This window comes from Erinaceus europaeus, chromosome 4, assembly GCF_950295315.1.
Source record: "Erinaceus europaeus chromosome 4, mEriEur2.1, whole genome shotgun sequence".
In the NCBI taxonomy this organism is placed as follows: domain Eukaryota; kingdom Metazoa; phylum Chordata; class Mammalia; order Eulipotyphla; family Erinaceidae; genus Erinaceus; species Erinaceus europaeus.
This window is the reverse complement of record NC_080165.1, coordinates 29,980,999-30,007,486: the sequence shown is the minus strand read 5'-3', so window position 1 is coordinate 30,007,486 and position 26,488 is coordinate 29,980,999. Positions and strand designations below refer to the sequence as shown.

The following is a 26,488-nucleotide window of genomic DNA, read 5'->3' as shown; positions in this document are numbered from 1 at the left end:
TTTAGTTGATCTTCTCCCTTCAGCAGTCTTTTTGTTGATAATACTCAGACCAGAGGTGGTTTGTCAACCAGTAAACTGCTGGACCTGTACCAGCCACTCCCGAGTAGGTAAGGGCTTTTAGCCCAGGAATCACTCCTTAAACCCCTCTCAGTCTATGAGCCACACATGTTTGTACTCACCCCTGGCTTGGGGGGTTCCAAAATGAATCCTACTCCCGTCTTGTTGTGTTCTCTTTGCTATTTCTAGTTGATCAGGGAGAGTGAAACACAGCTGTTACTACTCCCTAAGTCATCTTTTTTTAAAAATTTTTTATCTTTATTTATTTCCTGGATAGAGTCAGAAATTGAGAGGGAAGGGGGTGATAGAGAGAGAGACAGAGAGACACCTGCAGCACTGCTTCACCACTTGTGAAGCTTTCCCCCTACAGATGGGGGCCAGGGGCTCAAACACAGGTCCTTGCGCACTGTAACATGTGCACTCAACCAGGTGCACCAACCACCTGGTCCCTTAAGTCATATTCTTTTTATTTATATACTATCCTCAAACTACCCAATAACTCACTTTTTCTTTTTAAAATATTTTTATTTACTATGGATAGAGACAGAGACATTGAGAGGTCAATGAGAGAATGAAAGATAAGATAGATGGATAAACAGACAGACAAAGCCAGATAGAAACCTGCAGCACTGCTTCACAGCTTGTGAAGCTTTCCCCCTGCAGGTGGGGACAAGGAACTTGAACCTGCTTTTTTGAGCACTTTAATGTATGCACTAATCCAGGTGCACCACTGCCTGGCACTACTCACTCTTTCTTTTAACAAAACTTTCTGCCTTCTCTGTCATTAATTCATTCAGTGAACACTTATTGGATAATAAGTATATGCAATCACTATGTGAAGAGCCAGTACCAATACTAAAACAAGATTAAAGGGATGATCATTCTTCAAAGAGTTGATAGGCTTAATTTTTAATAATCAAGTTGTGAATTAATAAATGTCTCAACTATTTCCCCAATATATCAACCCTACTTTCATATATTGAGTTAAGTTTTTAGCTTTGGTCAGCTATCAAGGAAACCAAATGGAATTGCCACAGGAAACCAACTAAGTCTATGGCCATACCACCCTGAAGATGACCAATCTCATCTGAGACCTAATTGAAAAATTATGAGAAGGGACTGAATTAACTCTATTCTGGAGAATGTAGCGATGAATAAGGTTCACAGCTAATTTCTCCAAAGCAATGATCGCCTGTTCAAAGTGTGTTACTTCCTCCAGAATGGAATTTGCCTACTTTCTATTAGAAAGATAAGTGATCAACAAATTCCCAGACTCTTCAATTTAAATATTGGGCTTAAATTTTTCTGGACTTCCCAGGTGATGTGACTTTGCATTAAGACGGGTTTGAAATCTTAGTAGTACACTATTCTCAGGATTTCCCCTCTAACAAAGTAACTGATATAGACTCCCTCCCTTGGGATTAGTTTATATCTAACTCACACTAAACCTAATGGCGTACCCTTTGTTTTCTATCTCTTTCATCACAAACAAACAGGCAAAGTGAAGTTCCAGTTTGTAAAATCAGCAGATGCTCTCAGGATTAAAACAGCCTGAATGTGTTGATTACCTCCCTTTATATTCCTATATCGATCTGCTAACTGCTTGCTATCTTGTTAGTGCTTCAACAATTGATAGTGTATTTATAATAAATATATTTTAATCTTGTATTTTTATATGCATTTAAGAGAAATTTTAATGCATATAATCTATCCTAAAGTATCTCTGGATACTGAGCAAAGCAATAAATTCAGGCCTCTATGCACAGAGTATTGTGACCAATAAAGGAAATATTTAAACTCTTCTGACAATGAGAAAAAAAAGCAAATATATAAGAAATCCCAACTTAGAAAAAAATTTTGTAAAATTCAGATTAGTTTCTCTACTATTGAATTTATAAACAAAATTATTTACCACTAAGAATGAAATCATTTTGTATGGCCAGTTACCAAAAATTACAAAATTCAAATCAACATTCAACCTGAATACACAAGAATATATTTTTAAAACTCTTAAGTTTACAAAATGATCTTTTTTTTTTCACTTTCAAGAATTTCAATCACAAATTAAAACAACAAAATTGGAAAACCTTGTTTTTTGATTTTGTAGCAGTATGAATACCAAAAGTTTCTGGAATGGTACTCTGATTTATACTAATACTAGTTCAAATTAAAATGTGTTTTAAAATATTTGAATGTGTTTATAATGGCATAAATAATTTGAATATTCATCTATAATAAAAATGGAATACATGCTTTAGAGTATTAAAAAAGGGTTTAGCTAAAATTTCAAGGTCCCATCACTTATTAGTTCAAGATATCAACTTAGCAGAACTAAAAGGAAAAATGACACTATATTCATTAGGCAATTTAGGTATAAAACACAGTCATGATAAATATTTGGAAATCCCAGGCTTTTATAAAAGCACGCTTTATGTACAATATCACTATTCATCTCTTTATGGTGTACAATGTGGAGTGCCTCTGGGGGGAATTTATCTAATTTCATTCTCATTCTACATTCCACTTTGAGTTGCCAGCTAAATTGCTTCTTGGTTTATAGTATAGAAGACTTTATATGTTTTACTGGAACTGCTTACTTTGAAAGTATGCTGATATAAAACCCAATGTGGTCTGGAATATACTCTCCAGATGTTTAGATTGATGTGAACCCAACACATTACAAAAGGACATTCAAAATATCATTAATTGTATAATACATGGCCTCATACATTTAACAAGTTCAACCAATCAAAACACATTAAACCATTTTTAGGGGAAACTGAATTTAGTTCTTACATTTATCACTCTTAGATTCTCAAATTGTTCCTAGTTTTTTGTTTTGTTTTTGTTATGCTTTTTAATTCATTCTCCTATCAGGTTCTCAATGATCTTCAAGTAGAGTTGAAAGTATATCTAGTATGTGTGAATAATCAGACAGATGAATACTGCTACCAAAACCTTAGTCTGAAATAAAGAAGTATGGTTTAATAGAAAAATGCAGTCTTAGTTCTCTCCATACCAGTCTGTCCATTGCCTTGTGCAAGATATTGAGTAATAAATACAGTATCTTAAAAATAAAAACGAGGACATGTTAGACAGATAACAATCAGGATAGTTGTGGGACCATGAACCTGACTAGTGAAAAGAACAACATAGTATATCATCCATGAGGAGAGAAGGTTGGTGCACAAGGTAGGGTTAGCATGTCAAAAGAGAAATGATAATACTTTTCAAATTTAGAGAGTAGACATCTCACAAAAGAAGTGGATTTCACCTGCATGAATTCCTAAGGAAAGTATTAAAAACAACAGATGTAAAATGAAGTTCAGGGGTGGGATGGGGTAGATTTTTCAAGTAACAGTGTCTGAGGATGAAATGGATTGTCCTGTGAGGTAACAGTGGTAGACACAAAGCTTGTGCAAAAAACTCTAAACCAGTTCCCTTCTTTGAGCACCTGGCAAAATATATCTTCACTCATTCGAGCACAGATGTAGCCCCCCTGCCTTTCAGCAAATTTCCCTGAAAACACCCGTTCTCCAAATCTTTCCATCCTTGGAATTCATCATTCCCTCATGCAAGATCACAGAAATTTTTGTGTCCTTTCATTGTAATATGTAACTAAAATGTGGTAATGGAAGACAGAGACTATCAAAACATATTTTAACTTTCCTGACATCTATGGAGCCTGTTCTAGATGTGGGCTAAAATTTAGATAATCACCAAATAGCAGATGTTGAGCTGCCTTTTAAGAAACTGAGATTCTATAGCTCCAAAAAATATAGAGACCAGAATATGGATATTGTTCCATAACTTGAAGTATCAGTGAAAAAGAATTTTATAAAACACTACAGAAATAACTTTAAAATGAAATAGAAAGACTCAGTATTCACTGCACTTTGCCTAGTTCGGAAAATAAAGGTTTATCCACAACTCCATGGTAGGAGCTGGAAATTTTAAACAGTTCAGGGGGGAAAAAAAGAACAATATTTAGGTTAGTGGCAACATAAATGATATTAAAAATAAAATAGAATGTTTGCAGGATAAGGAAAGACATTGGAAAGCTGTTGGGAATTGTAGAAAAAGTATTAATTATTATTAGATTACAGAAATCTATATAGCAGAAATTATTCATTATCCCATTTTCTGGACGACACTTTGAGTTGCTCATGGAAATGTGCCAAACTGGGAGAGTAATGCAGGAAACCTATGGTCTTACTACCAATGTGAATACTTCTAATGTAGCCTATCTTTCAGATTCAACTAAATGATTGAAAATTAAATTTAAATACTGATTTGTAAAGATAGGAAGAGACTGTGACAACTATGGTGGCTATCTTATGGGGGATGCAATGCATGAATCTGTACTGAAATCTTTTAATTCTGTAAACCATTATTAAAAACAAAACAAGAAAAATTAATAACGTATCATGATAACTATTCCTACTGGGCTTTTACAAAATGTTATTTTAAAAAAGGTTGGTAAAATCAGAAAACACTCATACTTAAAAGAAGATAAAACACTTAAGACTAGTAAACAGAAAACTGTATTATGTATTCTATTTTTATTACAAAAAAGAAGGCAAATAGAAAACAAAAACATGACATTTGTCTTTAAAAGTAATGTCCAAAAAAAGTCCAAATTTCATGTAGTCAGTACAAAGTCATTCTGATTCCCTCATCTCTATAATATTACCTACTGGAATTAGGGAGAGGATACAAATAAATAAGACATACACAAGAAATAAGTGTAATTATAATACTCAATATAAATCTAAAGTCAAAACATTCTACATTACTTTTAAATAGAAAGGCTCACACAAAATTATACAGTGGTTATAATGCTGCTTGATGTAAAAGAGTCTGATTTATAATTTTTTATTCTAAAATGATATAAGATTGAGCGCATATTATGATTCTAAACAAATCAAAATAGAAAAATGAGGAAAAATAGTAAAACCATTTCCAATATCAAAACTTTAGGTAACTTTTTTCATTTTTCAAATTTGCTCTAATGCTGTCACTTCGTAATTTTAAAACAAAACTCCATTAAAAGAATTTTTACAACTGCTGAAATGGAAAAACAGTGTTTTAGGTAGTCAACATATTTCTGAAAATGTGACAATTCCACTCAAGTCCTATTAGAGTGATTCGTAATATTTCTTGTAGGCAGGATAATGGAATACAGGTTCCAGTTGGGGAAGGGGAGAGGGGAAGGAAATTCTTGGTTGAGAAATGAACCACTCTGGGGCTGTCAAAATAGCTCACTGGATTTGTTTTGCACATAATCCAGATTCAAGCCCAGACCGTAGTGCACTGGAGGAAGCTTCAGTTCAGTTCTATGGTGTCTCTGTCTCCCCACTTCTGTCCCTTTCTCCCCTCCACTTCCTTTATTTGCTTTGCTATATTTGACATAGTCATCCCTAAGCAATGAAGACTTTGTGATGACCAAAATCTACAACAAAGAAATAATCAGGGAGCTAAAGACCAATCTGATGTACGTATGTAGGAAAACTCTACAGGATACAAAAAGGGTTCTCATTTCAAGCCTGATAAGCACACATCAGTGAAATAAAAACACACTTAGAAAATATGCTGAGCATATTAGAAAGTGATAATACTAGAGAACATTATGGTTGTATTGTATGTGTATAACACAACAAGGCTTGTAACTTTAGTCACTACCAACCAGAAAATTTAAGATTTATAAGATGGCAATTAAATGTAGATCTGAAATATTCCACCAGGATATATTTTATTTTATACTATTTTTTTTGTCATTGCTGAGACTTCAATGCTCAGATCTTTCTTCAGACAGAGACATCGAAGGAGAAAAAAATCCCCATCACTTCATCAAAGTTTCCTCCTGTGAGGTGGGGCTGGGTTGGAATCTAGGTAGTTCACGTAGCAAAGCAAACAAATTATCCAGGTGAACTATCTTGCTGATCCACCCCAAGCTCAAACTTCAAACTACGAAGGAGGGCAGAAGGAAGCATAGATAATGGGCCAAATATCTGAGAAAATAGGCATTTTAATTGCTACTCAATAGCATAAATAGATTTCATTAAAGCTAATGTGATTGTAGACAAAATGAAGAACACTGTAACACTGGAGGGCATTTGACCTAAACTAAACTTCAAATTAAACTAAGCACTAGAGGGAAAACAGCAGATTTGGGGCTACAACAAAAAGTTATATAAAAAAATTATGTATTTGGGGGTTAGGAGAATTTGAATCAACAACACAAGGACCGGAAAGAAGCAAATTTGGGTTCAGTGTAGAGACCATTCTAACAGGCAGTTCAGAGTGGGCTGTTGGTAAAAGCAATCAGCTATAGGTAAAGGTTTAGACAGACGCATAAATGATCTCATAAATAGTCCGGGGATGTTCAGAAATACTCTTATACTACATAACAGACAAGAATGAACTACCAGAGGGGCAGGTGGTAGCTCACGGTTAAGCGCACAAGGTGTGAATCCAAGGACTGGTTCAAGCCCCTGGCTTCCCACCTGCAGAGGGTTTACTTAGCAAGCAGTGGAACAGGGGTGCAGGTGTCTCTCTCTCCCCCTCTCTGTCTTCCCCTCCTCTCTCCGATTCTGTCTGTCCTATCCAACAACAGCAGCAATAACAACAACAAAATAGAAAAGGGGGACCTGAAGGAGCAGTGGATTCTTAGTGCAGGCACTGAGCACCAGCAATAACCCTGGAGGCAAAAAAAAAAAAAAAGACTACCAGTAAAATCTCTTAAAAAGTCATATTCCAAGATTTCTTTTATGCTACTAGTACAGAAGCCACAACAGTATCAATCCTCATAGTAAGAATTCTATGTAGTTTTCTTCCTCACTGAGATTACTCAAATGGGGAGGTGGAATAGGGAGGTGGCTCAGTGCATGCTCTGCATGCATGAGGACTCTGTTCAGTCCCCAGTGTCAGAGTAGTGCTCTGGTCTCATTTAAAGAAAATAAGACAAATAGTTACTTCCTCTGGTGAACTGAAAACTGAAATGGGCTGGGTGGTGGAACACTCGGTTAAGAATTTACATTATCATGTGCAAAAACCAAGATCCCAGTTCCTGGGGCCCTGTTTGCAGAGTGGAAGCTTCACAAGTAGTGAAGTGGTGTGTGAGTGTGTGTGTGTGTGTGTGTGTGTGTGTGTTTAGTGTGTGTGTCCCTCTCACTCTCTCTTCCTCCCTATCACCCCCTCCCTTCCCAATTTCTCTGCCTCTATTCAAAATATGAATAAATATAATAAAACATTTTTTAATATCTACAAACTGCCAAATCCAAGTCACTCCATAAAAGCACTAAATCCATGCATCTAACTTTAAAACATAGTGCTGAGGGTCATAGATTCTACAGATGATATTTTTCATGCTTTACTATCCGAGATCAGGCAGCATCTAAAAAATTGATAGCACCACACAACTGTGGTCTCCTGGTGGCACAGTGCTTTGACTGTGAATACCTAGACAGGTACACAGCTAGTCAAGTCATCCTGTACATGCTGTCATTATTTATTCAATAATATGTATGACAGGTATTCCATAGTTTACTTTTAGCTATATTATCATTCAAAATTAAAACAAAAAAGTTATCAATATCAAAAGTAATCCAAGTACCCACTGGAATAAAAACTGAGCATCAACTTGGGCAGGTATTTGTCACTAGAGGAATGTTTATATATATTTTTTGCAAAATAAGCAATTATCTCACCTATCCTTTGTTTTTATACATGCACAAATTTGATGTAAGTCTCTCATTAAATCTCAATGAACTTTTCAATAAGTGTAAACTAAAGGAATTTTAAATAGTAAGAAAGAATTGTGTCACAGTTTAATTAGAAAAGCACAGCCTTTTGTAATGGTAAATAACAATGCAACACAGAATTAGGGATGCTGCAGATTCAGTGATATAAAATGTACTTTGTGCAAACTTGATGCATATTTTACAGTGCACACACCCTGTTTATAACGTATCTATAATATAATCAAGATGTAGATTTGCAGTATTAGAATAAATTTTGAAATTTAGTCTAATATAATCTGCTGTGTCCTTTTAACACCATACTTAAAGATGACAACTTTTAAAGAAGCCAGATTTCCAGCAACTGTGAAAACTGAAGGAGACATCATGCTAAAAGGATTTCTCAAATCACTTACATAAAGCAACCCCAAAGGGTATTTGATCTCAGAAATATTATATTCAGTGAATGATATCACACACAGAATGAACACAGAAGTGACAAACAAGAACATATTTGCAACATAAATAACTGATTAAAAGTTTACTGAAATTCCTATAAACCGCAGCAGAGAAGATAAAAGAATTAAGTGGACAAAGAGCAAGAAAAAGGGTTTCACTGAAATAAATACCAGAATGTCTATCAATCTAATAAAGAGTTTGGGATAATTATTATTTAGAGTATAGCTATGACATTATATAACAGCCTCCTTATTCACAGAACATAAGGGTAACATGTTACAAATTAACATAGAAAGCTTATTTTAAAAAAACTGAACTTATTTATAAAGGAAATATTCATTTTCTATTTAAAATGGTAATCCTAATTACTTTTCTAAATTGTGGGCTTTCAAATAAAAATTGCTATCTTAAAATAGCATGCTGTCTAGAGAAATAAAACATTTGTGACTTCTAGATAAAAAATGTACTTATTTAACTTTTGAATTTTCTTTTATCACTTGAATTTGTTTATGTTTTAAGAAAACAATACTCTTTTAAACTTTAGCAGTGTTTTAAGCACAGCTCAGTAAAGGAAAATGTTCACTGTGACTGATTCAAAGAGCAAAATCTTAATGTTAACTGATGCAGTGGAAACTACTACATCAATGGTTTGCCATGTTAAGGAAAATGACAAGTTGTATAACAACTGTTACTAGGTCAAGTGCAACTCAAAGTCATCAAAAGCAACATATAAGAAGAAAGGAAAAAAGCAACCTATTACTACTTGTAAAAAACATTCTGATTGTTTCCCTAGTAGTATAGGGAAACAATCTAAAAACTGCTCTAAATTCTAAGAGTAATAAAAAAAGATGAGGAAAAGTAATTCTATCCTAGCAATAGTAAAAACCAGATTTTTATCCTTTCTCAACTCGGAAGTTCCCAATTCAAAAAAATGGCTAATAGTTCTAAACAGCAGTTATCTCATTAAACTCCCAATTAAGTTAGAATGAATACATGGCATTAAGTTATTATCAGTATTTTTAGTTGTGTGTATACACACAACTAAAGACCACTTAAATTGATGATTGCTAGTTTCACATAATAAAATATCCATATGCTTAAGAATAAAATAATTCACTATTATCTCTATTGTAAAAATAATTACAAAAGAGAAACATGTGTATATTACACAATGAGTTTACTTAATAATTTTCATCTTAACGTCATTACAGTGTGCAAGAAGTAAAGAAAACAGTGCTATATAAAATGAAAATTAAATCATATGTGTTTTCAAGTAATAAGTAAACAATAGAAATACAATAATACCAGTAGTCCAAAAGAGGCTAAGTTACAGATCACTTAATTTTTGGTATTTGAAAAATTTATATTTTTACATTTTATTATTACAAGTAAGAATGTGTATAAACCCCCATGGACTAATGTCTGGTCTGTTGTTTCTGAGAGAGAACAAAGCAGATGGTTCTAGTCAAAACCCTTTAACAATTCCTTAAGTTTACCACTTATCTGTTAAACAGGTTCGTGGTGTGGGGGGTGGCTAGGGGAGGATGGATGAGGCAGGGAAGAGAAAAAGGTGGTAGTTTAAATCAAAATAGACAGAGCAATGAGGGGTGAAACTGAATGTAAATTATGTTTAAGTTTAAATATAATAATTTTAATGTTTTATTAGTAATAAATCTACTACCCCCACCCCCACTTAAACTTCTGCCACAACATGTATTAATGGTCCCCTACAAGTGCTTGACATCTTTGTCATCATTATTACACAGAAAAAGGCTTCGAAAGAATTTCAACCAATCCATCCATGTCATACTTTGACAAAGAACGTGAGATGCAATGGATAGTGAAAATCTGAATCAAGAGTAAGAAAGCTTTAACCCTAATCCTGGTTGTGTCCTAAGAGTCTAGCTCTTTGTCTGAGACAACCAAAAGCGAGAATGTATCTAACACATGAAAGTACAAGAATAAGACTATGATCTCCAATTATAAGAACACAGTCACATGTATAAATGATTAGGATAGGCACATCACCAAGAAAGAACTTAAAAAAAATAATAATAATTGTTGCCATTTTCTAAATTTACTACCACAACTTAAACAAAAACTTTAATAAGTTGCCAAAACATGAGAAAACCAAAGAAAGCTAATGAATAAGCCAAATAAGCTAGGGTAATATTAAGAAAATTATGCATAAATTTTTAATTATTTTTAAAATAATAAAACTTAGCCACAAAATTGTTGTTTATTTGAAATTTCAACTTTTTAATTGCAGATAGCAAAGCAATCTATGAATGTGTATGTAATTTATAACTTCGTTTACATACAAATTCTTAAATCTTTATGGCAATTACATAAAAGAAAAGTAGAGGGAAATGTTCGTTTTTACATGACTATTGAGTTACAGTAATAGCAATCTCTACATAAAACTTTTTAAGATTTCCACAAGTCATATACAGAAAGTTATAAAAAGCTCAGAGCAAATATTTTAGGAATGCCATAATTGGGTTTAAAATAAGATTGATAACAAGTTGAAAAAAACCAACCTAAAAAACTTGCTACCTAGAATAAAGGAAATGCCACATATGGGAAAGAAACTTGGATAACTTAAAATAAAATCTATACTAGCTGCAAAATTAGAATATTTCATTGGGTAATGTGCTTAACTAAGTGATGGTTAAGAAGATAAAATACGGTTTTATCACAATGTAATATTTTCTCTAACTTATATAACCCTACAAATAAATGCCTATGCCTTATTTTAAAAAATCAACAAAGAGTAAACACATTGGAAAATAACACCTTTCATTATTTTCTTTCAGCCAGATGATAAGGCTAGGTTATGTTGGTAAAAAATAATCTCAACTTTCAAAGATGCACTTTTAACTTTCACTTTTTAATTTCTAAAGTCATTTTTTAGTTAAACCAATAAATATAAACTTAAATATTACACATTCCAATTTAGTCTCTAATTCATAGTCTCTAATATGCTTAAAGTGACAAACTGTCATACTAAAAATCAACCACATACATACAACTCCAAGCAAATTCCTTTCTACCAGAAAAACAAAGAACACTACCAATTTGTTAAGTAGAAAAACTATAAAAGCTGTACTTTAATGAAAGTTATGTACAACACTGAGAAGGTAAGTTCTCATAATTACAAACTGTATATTCAACATATTTAGGGCATAAAAATTTTTGTTTATTATTCCCTGGTGAGAAAATATGGGAAACAATAGAGCCTACTACAATTGTCTGTGATTGTTAAGAAATAAGAACACAATTATAAAAGCAAAATATAGGAACAAATGAATACTTGAACCTAGCTATGTTTATATGTCTCAGAATCAGTTGATATGTGTGTGTGTGTGTGTGTGTGTGTGTGTGTGTGTGTGTGTATGGCATATTATTTAGAAAAACAAAATATTTTATTCATGCATAATTATATTTCAGGATAATATGCACATACTAATTTTCTCTAGGTAAGATAATCTCGTGCTTAGAGTGATAAAGGACTTACAAAGCACTCAACTTTAGACTACTTTCGGACAAAATGGAGTTTAATGTTTTTTCCCTCCCAAACTTTGCTCTGTTCTGCATTCAGTCATTAAAAGGTATGCCTATTTTAAATGACAGTTTCAAGTACTTCTTGTGAATGCTATTACAATGACTACCCCTCCCAAAGTATGGAAATTATTTAAACCTCAAATATTTAGGTTTTATTAATGCTTGCATTATACTTAGACAAGACATATAAACTATTCTGATAAGCATAATATCACTGCATAAACAAATATAATCACAGAATTTTATAGTTGAAAGCATAATGTTGTCCTATTTCCCCAAGCTACTTCCTAAAATTAAAACTCCATTTTGCAGATGAGCAAACTGAGTTTCAGTTAAGTGTTTATTTTTATTTTACTGGATAGATAGAAATCAAATCGAGAGGGGAAATGGAGGTAGAGAAAAATGAGAGGAAAAGAGACCCCTGCAGCACTATTTCACTGCTTATGAAGCTTTCTCTCCAGCAGGTGAGGGATGTGAGTGTGAAGTCCTCACGCATGGTAACATGTAGTTACTTTTATTACAAATGTCTATGAGAAAAACAAGCTATGAAGTATTTTACTTTGAATGTTAGCCAAATTTAAATGTTTTCTTAATGTCTTAAATGTTCCAACAATTTGTATTTTCAACTTTAGAGTCACATCAATTAGCATATCAATATATGCAAAACTATTAGATTTAAATCTATAAAGCTGTATCCATAAAGGTCTAAAGATTCCAATATAAATAAACTATGGATTATTTGGTAAGAGATTTGTTGTGTGGCAACAAATGCCTTTAGTTTCACTAACACAGATGAAAGCAAATAAAAAGTAAATGGCAACAACAAAATCCATAGGGCTGAGAAATCAAGATAGTGCAAACAACATGAGTATATAATTTTATTTATTTAAAATATCTAAATAGTATTCGCAATATTTGAGAGTAAAAATCCAAATTTAAATAAATTAAAATATTATATGTGTAATATTTTTAAAATATCAAAGGGAAATGTGACTGGAACACTACACAGATGTCATGTGCTAACATCTGGAATGAAGATTACTACAGTGGTGAAAATAAAATGCCTCTGAAAAGTTAAAGCACGCATTAAATCTCTAAACTTTTATTGTTGATTTATGCATAGAAATACAATTATTATCTGAGGACTTATTTAACTAAAAGATTTTTAAATTTTATTTCTTTAAAAATTTAAGAAATCACAAAGATATATGTCCAAACTCTTTGTGAACGTAATTTCATTATGATAGTTGAAATTAGCCTGCAGTATTTCTATTTTTTTAAATATTTCATGAACATACGATAACACTGAGATTTTGTTCAAAACAATGACTGTGTTCAAATGTCAAGAGTTTTACTAAAATGTTTTTAATGAAAACACTACTTAATTATGTAATTTATGTCATATTATGAAGAGTAAGGTTTTACTGACTTGGAGTTGAAAGTCTCTGACCAGATAAGTGTGTAACTGGTATATTTAATGTAATCAATTAAAATACATATTTTCTCCAGTGATATATCCATAAATTCTTTCAGAATTGATATAACAGAAAGTACACATCAAAGAGTGAGAAGAAAGAGAGAAAGAAAGGAAGAAAGGATGAAGGAAAGAAAGAGAAAGGAAGGAACGAAGAAAGAAAGAAGGGAGGGAAGGAAAAAAGGAAGGAAGAACAGACAGAAAGAAAGTAGAGAAAGTTCAAAAAAGCTGCCAAAAGAAAAAGCTTGAGAAAAAAATGAGATGTTAATACTTCATTCTCTGGAGACATTTGCAATTTCTTTCAAAGCTAAATCTCTGGATTCTGGCCAGTAAATTTGCACCATCAAGACTCATAATCATAAAAGATGCTCAGCTTAATAAGTGGTATCCTCAAGAAGAATTTCAAAAAGCGAAAACGAGGGATAAGGAAATTTAAAGTAATCCCCCACAAAACATAGGGTTGTAAAATCTACTTGAAATCATTCCTCCAAAAATATAAACTATGGACAATACCTCTATGAAATGGAACATAAAATCCAAAACTAAAGACGTAATCTGTGAAAAAGCAAAAAGAGGGTGTTCAAAAGGTTAAATATGGAGCCAAAACTGAATATTAACACATTTATATTATTTCCCACTAACCATTAATGCTTCATGAAAACAATGAACATATAGAAATACATCTTGGGGTTATAGTCTCATCATTTCAGTAACTTTACATATTTAAATATTCAATATAGGATATTTACATAAAATTTTATTAAAGGTAAAGTGTGAGCATAAGAAAAGTTAAGAACTTAAAAATGTTGACTGTATAATCCCAAACACAGGAGTAATTAAATAAAAGTTAACTACTAAGGAAAAGAAATACTCAGAATAGGTACTACTAAAATATCATTTAGAATAGTAGAAATTTTCAACTTAGATTTTATAACATTTACATTTTACAAAAGTACAGCTTTCACAAATTCAAACTGGTTATAAGAGATTAATAAAAAATTGAAAAACCACTAAGTCACATAAAATATATTTTCTTGTTGGAAACATGGATCTAAATTTATTTGTATAGTGCATTTTTAAAGTTTATTTCAAGTATTTTAAGGAAATTGAAGAAGTGTTAAATATTCAAAAATTTTAATTATTTATGAAAAATAATTACAATATTTTTAAGGGAAACTGATATTCCACTAACTGAATATTAATAACAACACATTTACTTTAAAAACAAAAGCTGACATTTTTCTTCTGTTAGATCTTCTCACTTTAGACATGACTCTGAAAACAAGAAGTTAGAGGAAATGATGTTACACTGTTTTTTTTTATGAAAACTCTGGCAATGTAAACGTCACATAAATAATCTGCATGACACTATCCCATGTAAGCATATAGTCTAACTCTAGTGGAAAGTAAGAACTGACTAAAAGTATAAGAGAAAAAGTCACCTGCACAGCATATATCCTAATTGAAAGTTTATTTTACACAGCATATATTCATCTAAACCCTTTATGTATATCTGTTATTTCAATGATAGTTTACCAAGAAAGTTAATTATACTTGTGACTAATCCAAGTACCTTAGACTTTGATTTTAATAACTGTATGAAAATTATGAAATTCCATTTAGTTAAGTTGAAAGCCCACAAAAATCACAAAGTAATGACATATTTAGAATTAAATTTGCTTTGTGATTAGTTTACTCACTTTCTTAGATCTAATGTTTGCTTATCTCTCACTAGTTAAAAAAAAATAGAGGAACACTGACCTGTCATTTGATTCAGATGAAATTAATATAATAGATTATGTAAAATAGAAACATAAAATCAGTATGTGTATACATCTTGTTTTTCTACTGAGATATGTCAGGGTACTAGTGAATCATTCATTAATAAGTAACAAAAAGCACTCAGAATATGTTTTAAGCTTCATTAAAACAACATTGAGGCCCATTACAGTGCAAAGCAAATGGGGCTAGAAACCACCGCACACCCTGGCAAACCACATTCCCTCCAAACTGTCTGCTTACAGCAGCTAGATTGAACGGCAGCATACTCTCAATAAGTCTTCATTAAGTATGAGAAATAAATTATATTAAGTGTTACTTTTTGAACCCCCAAAATGAAGGAAGGAGTTGTTAAGATATCGAATTTACTAAAAATAATAATAAGTATGTGAGAAATCAGTTGCTGTCATGAAAGAGGTTTGCCAGACACTGCATTTGAGCAAGTTGTTTTACACACCTTTGGAATCAATTCTGCGACACAGAGATTTAGTCTGTGGTACTAAATCGCAGGAGAGCAGATCAAGAAAAATACACAGGATAGGGAAAATGTTTCCCTGAATGACATTACCCTGTTTTAGGGTTTTATCAAGGAGCACATATATAGTTTATAAGTAGCACGATACTGATGTGATAGTTAAGGACATGTTACAAATTGCTTTTTTATAACTCACTTCAAGAGCTCGGGTTTCTTAACAAATATGACTGAATGTCATTAGATCCTCATGCCTGTGATTTCACTGAATTCAATTCTAAAACTTGAAAATGACCTTGGAAATTTGTGGGAAGCCACAGAAAGGTGCTCAGAAGCAGACACATTAAATATTAATTATAATTATAATGATGGCTGTCATCTTTTATAGCGATTATGTCATTATTTTGGAATGCTGATTAAGACATAAAATGCCTTGTTAATTGTAACTGCATTCTGAACAAATATATTTGTACTTCTGTATTTAGTGGCAAATACAGTGTGGGGACCAGACCATAGTAGACTGCAATTCTATTTTCTAAAATGCTGACATTTGAGCAAATGTTCCCATGGAATGTTTGCCTAATTCATGCACTGACATTTCCTCTTTGTAACTTGCTTAACTAAGGAGGAGACATGCAGGCCAAACGACAGCACCCGCAGGCAGCAGGCCATTACTTGCTGCTGCAACTTGTGTATGGTTTCTCTTTTACTTCCCTTTTTTTCCCTATGGCTCCCCCAACCCTCCGCTGTCTATTTATTTTGACATGCATATTATCATAGCTGATTTCTATCATCTTACAGGAGTGGGTGACATACCTTAAAAGATTAAGCTTTCCCACCTGGGATTTGTCCAGAAATTCAGTACATTATAGCTTCTCATAGCTTTCTTCCTTCTTCTATACTCTTGTGTTATCAATAGTGGCTTTCTTATTTTATGTTTTCTACAGGACATAGCTAAGCTGATAGGAGTCAGTTTGTACTGTCACTCATCTTTCATTATAGCTACAGGGCAGACTTCCGCTGTCTGTAACACTTTGCTGCCATCTATGTGTACAAAAGGGCACAACATTCTTTCCTGCACCAAAAAAGAATCTCTCTAAACGGATGACTGGAGTTTCTGGAATATTGTGTTTCCTCACAAAGATTCAAAAGCTTAACAGAGAACTCTACTTATTTCTTTATAGAGTAACTTCTCAAAACTTAAGAGTTGAAGATAAATTTAACTTAACATTACCTAAAATCAATAGTATCCCAATACTGTTGAGTTTAGCTAATATGGCAATGTTTGCAGTTAAAAAGGCAAAAATATGACAAAAAGATGAAGTTTTAAGTCATTTAAAGTAATGACAACAAAATGAATACATTTTGGAAAATTACTATGTAAATATCTCATAAAATGATATATGAAATGACCATTAAGAAAGAATACTATCGTGGGTCAGGGGAAGAATACAGGTCCAAAAAGGATGACAGAGGACCTAATGGGGGTTGTATGGGAAACATGGAAATGTTATACATGTACAAACTATTGTATATACTGTCGAACATTAATTCCTCAATAAAGAAATTTAAAAAATTTTTAAAGAATACTATCAATAGTATGGTATGGTATGGTATGGTGTGGTGTGGTGTGGCGTGGCGTGGCGTGGCGTGGCATGGCGTGGCTTGGCATGCCATGGCATGGCATGGCATGACATGGCATTCTGCACCCCATAATGATCGTGGGTCCATGCTGCCAGAGGGATAAAGAATAGGAAGGCTATCAAGGAGGAGAGGTTTAATACAGAGTTTTGGTGGTGGTAATTTTGTGGAAGTGTACCCCTCTTATTCTATGGTCATCTCAATATTTCCATTTTATAAATAAAAATTATAAAAAGAAAAAAAGAATACTAACAATAGGAATCACTACTATTTAAACCACTAAGAGCTCAAACACTAAGAGCTAACGATTATTCTGTCTTATAATGCAAAATGCTTCTTTCTTATTGAAGATAGAGAAATAGGTCTCGGCACTAGAAAGCCTCTCTATATTCCCATTAGTATGAATTGTGCTGATTCTGAATTGCTCCAACAAATGTCAGTATCAGAAAAAGCAAACAAGAGAAACACTCCTGACTTCCCTGGGCAGAGAACTCACCAAAATGTCCTGGAACCACACTCTTCGGAGCCCTACCTCACTAGGGAAAGATAGAAATAAACTGGAGCTATGATCCACCTACCAATGCCCACGTCCAGTAAAGAAGCAATTACAGAAGCCTGAACTCCCGCCTTCTGCAACCCCCCCCCCCAAATGTTGGTCTATACTCTCAGAGGAAGAGAATTATAAAGGGAAGATGACTACAGGGCTCTAAAACCCAATTCCATCAGAATCCAAAGAGAGAAGAGGAGAGAAGACATTCGGGTGAATTAATAGGTGTAGATGTGACTTAAAAAGGAAGAGAAGACAGGACAACAGGAAAAAAATGTGCAATTATATACAAATAATAGTTAACCCCTATCTGTGATTTTGGGAGAGCCAGGGAAGTTTCCAATAGAGGGGCTAGGGACACAGAACTCTGGTGGTTGCAATGTTGTGGAATTGTAACCCTGTTATTCTGTAATTTTGTAAATCACTAACAAATAATAAACAGAAGTTTGTTGCACTCCCAATACTTCTATCTTCCAGATCATATGCAACTTTTTGCTGTTTAAAAAATAGCTTCAGTAAAATGGATAAGGATAGAAGTGGAAAGGAGACTCAGGAAACAATTTTATCCTGATATAGCAAAAAAATCAAAAGCTCAGACTAGCTGCCTCACCTCTACCATTTTGTCATTACAATAATTGCATAGTTGCAACCAACACAATGTTTTTCATCTCTGCTGAACATTTCCTTTTAATTATCAGCACTATAACTATATACAATTGAACTCAACACTTAAAAATTTTAATTTAGTAAGAAACTTTCAGTCTCAGTAATAATAAGTTAACATGCTTTAACAACTCAAATCAAGTCTTCATGAATTTCTATTTGTAATGGAATTAAACTTAATGGTGAAGAATTTGCAGATGTTTAATTTCTTTGGGAGGTAATTTTTAAATAATACCCTTACACATTGAACACAATGTGTTTATTATTAAAAGTTATATAATATATATCTTTTTGAGAAAGAGAGAGAGAGACAGACAGATGGAGAGAGACAACACGGCATTTATTTATTCCTTTTTGTTGCCCTTGTTGTTTTATCGTTGTTCTTGATGTCGTTGTTGTTGGATAGGACAGAGAGAAATGGAGAGAGGAGGGGAAGACAGATAGGGGGAGAGAAAGACAAACACCTGCCGACCTGCTTAACTGCCAGTGAAACAACCCCCCTGCAGGTGGGGAGCCAGGGACCTTATGCTGGTCCTTGCGCTTTGTGCCGCATGCACTTAACGCGGTGCGCTAGCGCCCGACTCCATATATATATCTTTTAAAATTTTACTAGAGCACTGTTTAGCTTTTGTCTATGGTGGTACAGGGGATTGAACCTAGGGCTGTGGAACATCACACAGGAAACTCTTTTTGCATAACCATTAGGCTATCTCCTCTCGCCCTAAAATAGCGATATTATAATACCTAATACTTTCAGGGATTTGATGTTTTTTCAAAAATGGAAAATCTAAATGAATCTGTTCTCATAATATGTTTCTTGTTGGCAATGGTAAGGTACCTAACTCATTATTCCAGTAAAAATAAATTATTCTCTAATTTCCTTTCAAAGACAAAATGCTTCATTGTATAATTATTCTATCAACTTAAAAAATAAACATAAACAAAAAGAATTTTATAGTAAATCAGAAATCATATTTTATACCTAGCACTCTATATGGTTCTTTAAAAGAACAGCTTAGTTTCAACTCCTGAATGTAAGTCTCTTTGGAGGGAAGGTTAACAGTGGCATTAATAAGGTATTATTTAATTCTACATCTTAATTTCTGTAATTTATTTATTTATTTTTGCCTCCATGGTTATTGCTAGGGCTCAACGCCTGCACCATGAATCCACTGCTCCTGGAGGCCATTTTTTCCCCTTTTGTTGTAGCCTTGTTGTGGTTATTATTGTTGTTGTTGATATCGCTGGACAGAGAGAAATGGAGAGAGGAGGGGAGACAGAGAGGGGGAGAGAAAAATAGACACCTGCAGACCTGCTTCACCGCCTGTGAAGTGACTCCCCTGCAGATTGGGAGCTCGAACTGGTCCTTGTGCTTTTGTGCCACATGCGCTTAACTTGCTGCGCTACCACCAGACCCATAATTTTTTTTTTTTTTTTTTACATAGCCACCAGGGTTATTGCTGGGCTTGGTGCCAGCACTATGAACATACCACTCTTTGTTGATTTTTTCCCCTAATTTTTATTAGATAGGTCAGAGATATTGAGAGAGGAGAGGAAGATAGTGAAGGAGAAAATTAGAAACCTGCAAAGCTGCTTCAATGCTTTTGAAGTGGACCTCCTGCAGGTGGGGAGCAGGAGCCGAACCTGGGTCTTTAGTATGGTAATATATGTGATTAAGTGGGTGTGCCACCTCCCGGCCCCTAAAATATTCTAAACTAATTATGAATCCTTAAAACAGTTTTCATCCACTAATGAAAGCCTAAGGGGAAAACTTTCACTTAGAGTACATCATATATTATATATAAGTTAATATCAATAAAAACATGTACATTTAATTATTTGCATTAATTTTAGCTTAATTATTACAAAGTTAATATTTTAAATGACATTTAGTAAATAAACCACTATTATACGCTGATTAAGAGTGCAAATCCCAACAAACGTAACTTTGTGTGGTCCCCTAATTATAAACAAAATTCCAAATATTATTAGCTGTTATCAAAATTACAATACCACCTTGATACAATAAAACAAAACAATCTGTTTTGTTTTATTGTATTTATTGAACAAGGAGAGGAGAACTTTCATTGAGTGTTTTCTCTCATATAAATTCTTAATGGACTATAAAAGACTTTTTAAGTGGTTTTAGATTTGAATTCAATTGCACAAATCTATAACAGGCTTCTAAGAATTGAGCCAGATGACACACAGGGACCCACCAGCAGCATATACTCCTGCCCTGCCCTCATGAATATAAGACAATGTTTAGCATAAACTAAAATATTTTTATAGACGTTTTCCAAAGAATCATAGGAACTGACTGGCCATGTTAACATTAGTGGAGTTTATACAAAGTGAAAAGGGATTTATACTGCAAATTTAACGCGTAACAAAACGAAAGGGGTTACCAAATTTGTTAAATATTATGGGGATTGTGTCAACAGCTGAAAGCAAGAAAATCAACGTGAAAGAAATGGGGGTTTAGAAACTTTTTTGAGAAATCTGCTATTACAGAGAGAAAAAGCATCCATTCTTTGCCCTGATCACTTTACTCCTCTCACCTGTCAGGGACCTCATTTCTCAAGAAACAGACACTCTACAGTATGTGTGCTATTAAGTTTAAATGTGAACAAATATTATTAATCCTCAGGTTCTCAAAGCTGCACTCACTGCCCTTTAAAAGTAAATCCTAACTAAAAGGTACCTTCATAATTTCAATATTAATAATTTGCTAACAAACCACAGATTTTTATATTGCTCTAAGCACATATAAATACATATGCGATTAAGAATTAGTTTTCTACCTCATAAACATAAGCCCATATCAATTTATATATCTAACCTTTAATTATATTCAGAGACCAAATATGAAATTATAATATAGTAATATGATACAGTAACACATGAACTTATTTAAATCTTAGCTAACAAATTAATACTGTAGCCATATAGCTGACTGGACAACTTCTTTTTAAAATTATGTATAAAAATAGGAAAATTACTCATTCTTATTATCAAAGTACTAATTCTTCTAATTCAATAAATGGCAATGTTATCCTTCTGTAGAATTAATGTGAAATTACTTGCATATCAGCATAGTATTGGCCCTCAATATAAATGTCTTACACTGAACTGAATTATCATAACCGAAAAGATCATCCCTATGCCTGATTAGTACTGGGAATTTCCATGTCCCTTACATATTATTTTTATTTTTATATCATTAACAAGATAACAAGACTATATTTGGGGATCTCCCTAGCCACACAGATACTAGCAATAAGGCATTAATTAGAATCTCCTCCTTCTAGCAAGGAAAAAACAGTGTTTTTCACTCAAACCTACCCATCAAAATTTTAATTCAGCACAGTAACTGGTGGGAATGACAACAGAGGTAAAATTTTAAACGTCAGAATCTAGTACTATTTCCTCTCATACTTTAAAGAGGTCCTCTGCCTTGTTTGATTAATAGTTTGACAGTAAAACAGAAAGACTTCAGATCTGGGCACTAGCCCAGAGAGTCGGCTCTGCTGCCTATCAAATGTAAGTTCAAGGCAGCATTTTGTGCAATAACAGCTTGAGTTGGCTCATTACCAATATCTCTTCCACCTCTGAATTCTATGGCCCATTTAATAAATATTAAAAGGGTCCAAAACATCATTTCCCCCTTTACAACAAGGTATAATAAGTTAAGCTTTCAGTGAAGAAACAATAGTCATGTGAATTAGGAAAACATTCTTGCACACGATCCCAAATAGTGGCTGTAGCAGAGGGAAGGCAGTAGCAACAATGAAAGACATATAGGCTCAATGCTTTATACCTCAGTACATTTGTTTCTCTGGAAATTCAGCCTTGTTTTGGCTAAAATTCTTAGTAGACAGCACATGGGGTCTGAGGCAGGGCATAGTAGCTAGTTTGCATTTTCCTGTGTCCCTCCCTTGCTCCTAATGCTTGTATTTTCTGCCCTAGCGCATCAGAAAGGGGCCTTGCCCCCATTCTCTGGAGTTACCAGTTTAAACAGAAAGGTCAGGAAGTAGCTGACCTTTGAAGAAAGCTTGTGAGTAGTAAAAGGACTGAGGGAGATTACAATCCAAACAAATACAAAAAAACCTAATATAGAAGCAAGGCCTCAGGACCAGCAACCCCGTAAGGTGGTGGGTCACCATTTATAAGTGAGAAAATGAAGGCTTAGAGAAGTTGAGCATCCTGCCAAAGTCTCACAGTCAGCATAAGACACAACCATGTAACCATAAGTTAGGGGAAACTATATACCTTAAAGTAAAAATGCACAATCATCAACAGTTCCTCAATGAGTGCAACAAGCAAGTAGAAAGGCCTTAAAAAGACCACATACAGTACTTAATCAAATAGTTTTTACTTAGACCTAGATACCCTCCTCACCTACATCCTATGTCACTTTCCTCAATCACTCCCACCAAGTCCAGCTTCCTCTACAGTCACCTAATTCTAGCTCTTGCTTTGTTCCGCACCTGTGTACCTCCTCCTGTATTTTGTATGCTAGTCCAACCTGTAGAAGCAGAAGGCAGAGCTGATGAGTAGATAGCTATACTCAACTGGATCTCAGACACTCTGGCTTACAATTATATGGGATGTAGAACCAGACCTTCACCAACATTTTTAGCATATTCTAACAGTTCCCTTTCCAATAGACCCCTGCCTACAACTTATTTTCCTGTTCTACTTATATATCCCTGTCAGGCTTCTCCGGATCCAAAATAAATAAATGAATAATAAGCAAGGGCTCTGAACAGCACTCTTGGTTGTTTACTCTGGAAGTTAAATAGGCTGCCCCCTACCTATGCTGTAATTATACACTGAAGGAGCACATTGGTCCAAGTGTGTTTTGTTCTCTATATATATGAAGGAAAAGTACCAAGTTACTCAATTTGAATCAGATAAAGCTAGTGAAAGACTTCAACACTAAAAAGGGGTTTAATAATTCCTTTTATAACTAAAAAGCAAGAATAAGTCACTTTCTATCTCTACACGAGAAAAAAAATGAGCCTATGAAGAAACTTAAAACTAAGTAAAGTATGCTTCCAGAGTGAAATATATAGTAAATGTTAAAGAAAGCAAATATGGTTTATATACAAATACATTATTAAATTACATATTAAAGTTCAATGCTATAGCTACCTCTTGGATATCATTTATTTTCTAATTCTTTAATAATTATCAGTATTTGCCTTTTCAGTTCTCTGTAGGCCATTTGTTGAATTTTTTTTCATGACAGCTAAGTACACGGAAGGTAAACTGGGGTGTGTCCTAAACTGGCAACAGAGTTTCTTGCTCCATTTCTGTGTGACCATTTAGGACACTATGAACCTGAAAGCATGAAGGGACCCATCCAAACTGCCCTACTGTGAAACAATAAAATAATAAAAATAAGTAAAATTAAAAGAAGAAACTTAGGGAGTCCGGCAGTAGCAGCGGGATAAGCGCACGTTGCATGAAGTGCAAGGACCGCGTAAGGATCCAGGTTCGAGCACCTAGTTCCCCACCTGCAGGGAAGTCGCTTCACAGGCGAAGGCAGGTCTGCAGGTGTCTATCTTTCTCTACCCCTCTCTATCTTCCCCTCCTCTCTCCATTTCTCTCTGTCCTATCCAACAATAAAAAGGACATCAACAACAACAATAATCACAACAAGGCTACAACAACAAGGGCAACAAAAGGGCGGGGAAATGGCCTCCAGGAGCAGTGGATTCATGGTGCAGGGGGCCCCAGCAATAACCCTGGAGGCAAAAAAAAAATGAAGAAGAAATTTATTATATTTGAGTAGAGAAAGTGAGAACCATATCACTAATCATCATTTTTTGGATGGTCTTAAAAATAAATGGTAGGAGGGAGTTGTGCAGTAGCGCAGCGGGTTAAATGCAGGTGGTGCAAAGCGCAAGGACTGGAGGAAGGATCCCGGTTCGAGCCCCCGGCTCCCCACCTGCAGCGGAATCATTTCACAAGCGGTGAAGCAGGTCTGCAGTTGTCTTTCTTTTCCCCTCTCTGTCTCGCCCCCCCCCATTTCTCTCTGTCCTATTAAACAACGACGACATCAATAACTACAACAATAAAGCAACAAGGGCAACAAAAAGGAATAAATATATAAATATTTAAAAAAATAATAATAAATTTAAAAAATAAATAAATGGTAGGATAGAGAAATCTAAATTCAGTCCTATATTGGTCAATGATCAGATTACGACGTTAAGAACATAAATTAATTTATAAAATAAAAAAGAGCATAAAATTATTTCTAAAGATCCTTCTTTCCATCTCTCACATTCAATGACTGCATATTTTATTTTAATTTAATTAATTATTAAGTTATTTAATAATCAAGGCAATTCCAGCATGACACTGTGAGGTGAAAGGGATTTATATTTACCATAGCATATCCTTGTCAAACACTGACATCACAAGTGATGTAATACTGTCAAAGGAACTGTGAGGAAGAAGTGGAAGAACAGTCTGACCTAGTAGTAGTAATGAATGTTGAACAGATAAGTAATTTAAGAAAGAAATTACTGGAAAAATTTTATTTGTATACTTTAATTAAACAATAAAACAGACTCCTAAAGCATTTTTCCAATAAAGTGGGCAGGTCTATATATTGGATAATTTGTTCCTACTTGGATGATGTCGTCATACTGGGTTTAACTACTCTTAACAACAAGTACATTTCAGTCATCTCTCACTTTCTCCCACATAAGATCAAATCAGCCTCTCAATGACCTACTTCATGAGTCATAATTTTTCTGTTTATGATTCAGAAAAATGTCTTCAGTCAGTATTTCCCAGACTGTTGTGGGTTTATTCCAAGAACCAATTTCATCTTCATTGGTTTCCTGCAGGAAACCAGACCAACTTCCTATTATTTTATTTTCCTTACTTTTAGCATACCATGGCCCACATCAAATTAGCGGGAAGTGAGAGTGATATAAGACTTTACTCTATACAAAAAGAAGCCAACACAAACAATGCCTGGTCTACAAGTCATAGACCCAAACCTAAATACAAAATGTGCTAATATTAGAGTCAACTTTCAAAAGAGCTCCAAACCAAATAATAAGAAATATATCTTAACTTGCCTTAATTATAAGCATTTTGCTGTCAGAAAAACTTTCGTTTAAAAACAACTGTCCGTGGGCACAATAAATTAGAAAGAACAAAATACTTATTTTCTGTCCTAATTTAAAACAAGTTACTAACATAATATGAGGTCTAATGCAAAAGAGTCTGGGAGGGGTCAGGAATAGAGCAAGCCCCCACCCCCACCCCCAGGAACCTGGCCTTGGTCTTCAGTAGCTCAGTCATCATCAGCATGGAGCCAGTCCCTGCCCAACACCCACACTTTCCATGACTAAGAATCAACTCGATATTAACTCACAGCAGTAACAGAGGCATAGAAAATAATCTTTGAAAGAGCATTCTGACAGTGGATTTCAAATACACTATTTCTCTAAAATACCAAGAATACTCAGGAAATACTAATTCTCATAGACTATACACTATTTGAAGAAAAAAATACTCATTGCGAAGAATTTTGGTCTAAATATAAAATTCTCCAGACATAAAACTGAGTTCAACTGTGTCAGATAAAGTAAGGACTACAAAAGCTGGATAAAAGCAGGAGACCAGCAGACTTTAATGATGGTCTTTTTGGTCACTACCAAGCCACCCAATCGTCCTGGAGCCTAGTCAGAGAATTCTGGGATTACCACATATATATGATGAGCAAAGACCTCTAACAGATGCCTCTCTCCACCATCACTGGTCATCTCCATCAAGAAAACATCATATGCCCTCTTGTGGGCTTCTATAGGACCTTGCCCTCAATGTGGAACAACAATGGTAGAAACCGCCCCACTCTGCGAAGGGAGGCTGGGTCAACATACTCTGCAATTTAAGGAAGATGGTCCTGCAATGAGTGCAGCCTAGAATGTTCCTAGCTACGACCATGAATGTGAGCTCCAACTGACAGGGATGCAGAGGTTTTACACAGGCTCCTGTGCTGAATATGAATAGACATGGATGGGCCCTAAGTCAAATCAATAGAGTTTATAGTTAATGGTATTTAT

General features: G+C 34.2%; 1 protein-coding gene across 1 annotated transcript in view; it reads right to left on the bottom strand.

The window, feature by feature from the left end:
- The window catches only part of GMDS (GDP-mannose 4,6-dehydratase), a 655,177-nt gene that overhangs the window by 471,877 nt on the left and 156,812 nt on the right, over nucleotides 1-26,488 (bottom strand). The window contains exons 5-6 of the mRNA XM_060190785.1: nucleotides 15,530-15,641; nucleotides 13,807-13,848 (exon numbers count right to left, since the gene is read on the bottom strand). Of these exons, the coding sequence (XP_060046768.1) occupies nucleotides 13,807-13,848; nucleotides 15,530-15,641 (154 nt within the window). The remainder of the gene's footprint in view (nucleotides 1-13,806; nucleotides 13,849-15,529; nucleotides 15,642-26,488) is intronic.